General features: G+C 41.5%; 1 protein-coding gene across 2 annotated transcripts in view; it reads left to right on the top strand.

Annotated features, from left to right (window-relative positions):
- The first annotated feature begins 1266 nt into the window (after nucleotides 1-1266).
- MYPN (myopalladin) overlaps nucleotides 1267-6000 on the top strand; it is a 46535-nt gene continuing 41801 nt past the window's right edge. For both annotated transcript variants that reach the window (XM_077183537.1, XM_054637375.2), the window contains exon 1: nucleotides 1267-2201. In XM_077183537.1, the coding sequence (XP_077039652.1) occupies nucleotides 1267-2201 (935 nt within the window). The remainder of the gene's footprint in view (nucleotides 2202-6000) is intronic.

The following is a 6000-nucleotide window of genomic DNA, read 5'->3' as shown; positions in this document are numbered from 1 at the left end:
CCTTCCCTGATAACTTCAGCTGCTACACAAGGCTGTGAATGGAGATGGCCAAAGCTGGGGCATGGATGTTCTCTTCTCTTGATGACAAGACCAGAACCTTCTGCAGGGTGACAAACCAGACAGCTTGGGGCAGGAACACCTGAAACCACTGCAGCAAGATTTCCCAGTGAAGCAGGAGGGAGGTAATGAGCACTGCATAGCCTGAGAGACAGGTCCAGGGAACGGTCCTGCACTTGTTTCAGTACCTGGGAGGAGTCAGCTCTCCCGGTGGGGTAAAGAGCACTCATTTGCATTCCTGTTCAGGGCACCAGAAGAGGAGGGTGTTGTCAGGGTGTCTGAATCCCCCTGCACTCACCATGGCTCTCATGTAAATAAAGGGAGAGCCCCACACAGTTACACTTGTTCAAGTGTCAAAGGGGATGCTTTAGCTTTGCTTGTCAGGCATGCAGGTTAAGTATGAGCTTGCTGATGCTCTCATCTCATGTGGTACATTTTTCCAGAATTAGGATGACCTAAGAACATGATTCTGAAACCCCTGTAGTACAAATTATGTTTGCATCAAATAATGACACAGTACTCTACTTACTTTCAATAAATAATGACATAGTTCTCTACTTACTTTAAATAGCTTATTAGAAATAATGCTGGATTTAAGAAGCTATGGAACATTTAGCACCATTATAGCTTCCTATAATGCATGAAAAATTGTCATTATAGAATATTTTAGTTCTTTTTCCTTCCTCCTCACAACCCTCTTATGATTTTGAGGGTTCATTTACTTACTACTTCAGTGCTTTTCAAGCTAAATTTACTTCACTTTAAAGTACTGTAATTCTCAACAACTTTCAGTCCCTGAAATATCCAACACTTAATCTAATCTGATGAGACTGTTTCTTAGCTGAGAAACACATGCCAGCAATGAGGAAGATTTGACATTGAAACTCAGTTAATAGCTCTGTAGTTGAAATTTTGCCTTGAACAGAATAGAAAACACCCCACTCTCAGTTATTTTATGTGAGGTCACTGACAGTAGAAAGTGGTGAAGGATGAACTTTACTGGCTAAAGGCAGCAGTGTCTGGCAGGATGTGCAGAAGGAACCTTTAACACAAGGCCATCCTTCAAGTACTATAAGTACTCCCAAGTATTCAGCACACAGATGCAGTTTGAAAATGTTGTGTTCTGCTTTTCAGAAGCCTGTCATTGTGTTCAATCAAAATAATTGCTATTGATAAGGTGTGGTCCTGTTTGTCCTTTTTGTTGGCAGCATGCAAGACGACAGTTTAGAAACCTCAACTTCAATATCTCAGCTTCTGAGAGAGAGCTATTTAGCAGAAACTAAGCACCAAGGGAAGAGTGAAAGAAGCAGATCAGAGCCAGTTTCTCGTAATTTCCACTATGGCAATGCTTCTGGTGATTCAGATGAGGTAGCTGCCCAAGATGACCTCCCAGATCTGTCTGCCTTTTTGAGCCAAGAAGAGCTTGATGAAAGTGTAAACCTGGCAAGACAAGCTATTGATCAGAGCCCACTGGAAACGAAACAGGATGAGCTTCAGGCACATTCACAGCGTCCCCCAGAGCAGCTGAACACCACGGGAAAACACAGACAAATGGCCCAGTCCACAGCTCTGAAAACTGCAGACAATGGCCTGCACTCCAACTTTTGTCAGGAACACGTCAGAAATACAAAGGGGTCCAAAGGGAGCTCTCAAGATCTAAAGAAACACCACCTCCCTTCTGAATCAGAATCCAAAAAGGAATTCCTAAACAAGGCAGCAGATTTCATTGAGGAGCTCTCATCACTTTTTAAAGCTCACAACTCGGAAAGAATACGACCCCGAACGTGCAAAAACTACAAGAGCAAAATTGATTCTAAGAACAAGTCTGCTCAAAAAGGCAGCTCAAACCTGTCTCTCACATCAGAAAACAGAGAAAGGCTTTCCATTCCAACACCTCAAGACTTGGAAAAAGCAGAGAAAACTTTTGAACAAACAGATGATCAACAGGCAGCAAACCTGGAATCTATCAGTCAATTAACAAGTGCAGAGCTGAAAGCAGAGTCAGAATCTGCCTCTGTATATTCTGATGAGCCCCTTGGACAGCCACCACGTTTCACTCAAAAACTGAAGAGCAGGGAAGTTCCTGAAGGATCCAAAGTGCAATTGGACTGCATTGTGGTAGGAATCCCAGCACCTGAAGTCAGGTAAACATGTTCTGCACTTGTCATTTTGTATTTCTGTAATGGTAGGTGTGTGTAAGTGGGAAATACCTTGTTTGGGAAGAATATTATTTCTACTATTTCAGTCTAAACTCACTGCTCTAACTAACAGTTTAGAGGCATTCCCTTGGTGGAGCCATTACAAATGTTGTATTGTGTTCAGCCCATAAACTCATAGAAGAGTCTGACTAAAAGAGAAAACAGTGCCAGAAATTAAGAGGTTTTTAAACAGAAAACAAACAGGAAATATCATCCCTTTGATATTAGGGACACTCTCTGCTTATAAAGCCAGACTCTGAACACTTCTTTTGCTTATTTCTCCAGGCACTTGCCTTGATAAATCCTTTTGATAATAAAAATGTCAGTAGGATCCCTGGAAGTCAGAAATCATTTTTCCCCCTTTTATCATTCATAGCTTATAATGCAAAGACAACAAGTGAAATCATCTTCTCTTATGGACCTGAACCTGTACACAAACTCAGTCTGGCTTTCTTCATAGTCAGAACAGGTGAACACTGAATTGCTTGTTCATAGACTGTACTCCAACACACAATGTTCAGAAGGCCACAGCACTGTCCTTATACCAGCAGTCATGTCTGTGCTGTTGACATACATAAAAGTGACAAGGTGCTCATGTCATCCAAGTTTAGGTGTTTAACAACCCCCAGAATTAGAAGCTGACACTATGGAGTCACTGAAGGCTCACAAGGGCAGATTGGAGAACCCAGGAGTGATGGCTCATCCTACAGATATCCAGGGATGAGCAGAATGCCTGCACACCCAATTCAGGAGCCACTGATTCCACAGAAATGGATGATGGATATCTTTGTAACTTGGGTCCATTTGTGCCCCAACAAAACTGAAGCTTTTTAGTTGAAATTTCTATTTCAACATTTGATTTTGTTAATTTTGATTAATTAAATAAGCTACTTATGTGAATGCCATTCAGTACAGGAGCTACTACACCTCTGTAGAAGAAGCATCCATCAGATATAGGAAATTAGGGACAAGGAGAAAGAAGTCCCCTAGGGAAAGTTAGTCCCAAACAGTTACAGCTCAAGAAAAAGATCAGGCTCAGCTTTCAGTTTCACAATTTAAACTAAAAAAATAAAAGATAAGTCACAAGGGGGGAACTCTGAACTCTCTCTCCCTTGTGTTTGTGTGTGTATGTACATGCTACATTAAGGAGAAAGCTGGGAATGTTAGCTACTTAAGAGTTTCCTGATCAAAATTATTTATTAACAAAACTTTGCCATGTTCATCCAAGATTCTTTCACCTCCACCACTGTGCAGAAGTAACACTGAGAGAGGGTGCAAAACTTGTCACTTGACTGAGTGATAAATATTCACATGCTTCCATGTATGGTGGCCTTGTTAGTCACTGCTACAGCACAAGGAAACCAGAAACCAGAATGTACTTTGGGGTTTGTGTACCATTAATCATGGACCAGAAGAATGCAGCATTTTTTCCCTAAAAATAGTGCTTATCTTTGATCTGCTGTGCAAAGCTTCTGAAAGAGGCATCTTGTTGGCCATAGCTGTGGGACTGTGAGCAGAACTGGGCTCAGAATTGCCAAATGTCTTGCTTGGAGGGTAAAAGTTTTCCAAGGTTTATGGTGAGTGAGTTCGGTGTCTGTGGAGCTGGGCAAGGACAGAAGGATTCTAATAGAAAGGCAAAAGGAATAAAAATATCAGCGGTCCCAGGAAAGGACCAGCTGGCAAGGTAGCAACTGCTGAAAGAAAGCTTAATGACCTTTGACTTGAAATGGACTTCTGAACCACAGAAAGGGATCCCAAGGGCCTTAAATGCATCTATTAGATACAATGACAAAGTGGAAGTCATACTGTGGGAACCCAGAGCACTGTGAAACAAGAACAGGATTCAGCAAGCTCTGCAATGCAGTTCATCAGTCAACACTAGCAGCAGTCTGATGGTTAGACTGATGTAATGGGGATTACAAGAGAGAAATTAGAGACAGGATATTTAGAAAGAAGCTGATCACAGGGATAGAAAGGACTGGAAAATATGAAGGGCAGATACCATGTTTGAAAGCAAGATAGTACTAAACCAAATTGATGTAAAAGATGGTGTAAATGACATTTGTGATGGATCAGGGTCAAAATACCATTTTGGTTATTTATCAAATTACCAAACCATGGCAATGATAAAGCATTACAGGTGTGGTACATAACTATCCAGCACAAGGGCTCACTGAGGGAAAGAAAACTGGATGGTGGAGCAGGGGAAGAACTGGGGAACTGACCTGAAACACCAGGACATGGAAAGCCAAGTCCTCTTGGCTGAATTCAGAAAGACCTGCCCAAATGTTTTTAAAGGTAACTCAGCCTTAATGTAAGAAGCCCACAATTCAGAGGAAGATTATTTGGCCAACCTGTCTGGAAATGTGTGTGAGAAGTGACTCATTTTTCAGTGTGACACCACAGGATGTGTGCCTCCAGCTAGCTCAAACCTTAGCTGGCAATTAAAGAGCACTGCTGCAATTCCTGCTGATTGCTTTGCTCTGACTGCACTTCTCAAAGGTTAGAAACAAACCTTTGAGAGAAATGCAGGGTGTATTTCCAAAGTGTTTGATGACCTCCTTCTCATGCTCCCTTCTATGAGTAATGGTAGGTGTGACATTTACTCCCCTCTGTGAGGAGAGCACTCCTTTTTCCCTCAAGTTCAGAGGTGTCTACATTTTTCCAAACTGTTTGGCACATCACTCTCAGGTTAATTTTACTGATGAATCACATTGCATGGTTTGGCATCCACAGCTATGCTGGAAGTGTCATGAGGATTTAATGTTCTAAAAACAGGCTGTATGTCATAAGGTTTCCATGAAAACATTCTTTAACATAAGCATACAAAGCCTAAAAGGTGCATTTTATGCTGCTTTGTTTGAGGAGACCAGACCTGCAACTAATAACAGATTTTTAGAAACTCTGAAATCCTGCAAGATAATTAAGATTTTTCTCCCTGGCTGCCAAATGAAAGCATTTCTCTGTTTTAGTGCTCAGTCTACAGCCAAACTTCTCTTACATTCAGCTCCAGTCAAGTCAGTGGATTAAGATCTAGGATGAATTTGGCACAGGGGATGACAGTGCCTGTGCTGAATGTGAGCCTCCCTTGCATGAGGAACTCTCTCTGCAATCCATGGCAGGGATGAAATGTCAGGGGCAGAGCTCTGCTGCTCCAGCCATGGCACGTACCTCAGGGGCAGAGCTGCTGGGGCTGACTTGCATTGCCACCATGTACAGTGCTTTCATGGGAAGTACAAAACCAAATGTGAGCAAGAAGGAGTAGCTACACCACCCCAAGGTTTTCCATGAAGCCTAACTTCACAGGAGACCACTGGTTTTGATTTATCAGCATTACAACCAGACAACATTCACACAACATGCTCCTTTTTGCAACTTAATCTCAAAATACTTGAACATTATGCTGAAAAGAGTCACTACAGAACACACTGCATGGAGAACTAAACACAGGTTTGAATCAGGAGTTTATTCCTGAAGTTTTAAATTACTGATGCTGCAAATTTGGGATTAACCAAAGGAAAAAATAACTGAAAAAAACCCAATTAACTCAGTCCTGCTTCATTGTTTGAGTTTATAATACTTGTATACTAATAAAAGAAGTGTAAAAATTGGCTTGTGTTTTAAAATTTGCTTATAGGAAAATTAAATTGTGCCTCACAAAAGTATGACACAGACTTAACTCTGCACAAACACAACAGGTTAATTGGAAAAGCTGATCAGTAGCACAGATCTACCTTAATGGCAA

Source organism: Agelaius phoeniceus, chromosome 9, assembly GCF_051311805.1.
Source record: "Agelaius phoeniceus isolate bAgePho1 chromosome 9, bAgePho1.hap1, whole genome shotgun sequence".
Taxonomy (NCBI): Eukaryota; Metazoa; Chordata; class Aves; order Passeriformes; family Icteridae; genus Agelaius; species Agelaius phoeniceus.
The sequence above is the reverse complement of the archived record's forward strand: the minus strand, read 5'-3'. Positions and strand labels throughout refer to the sequence as shown.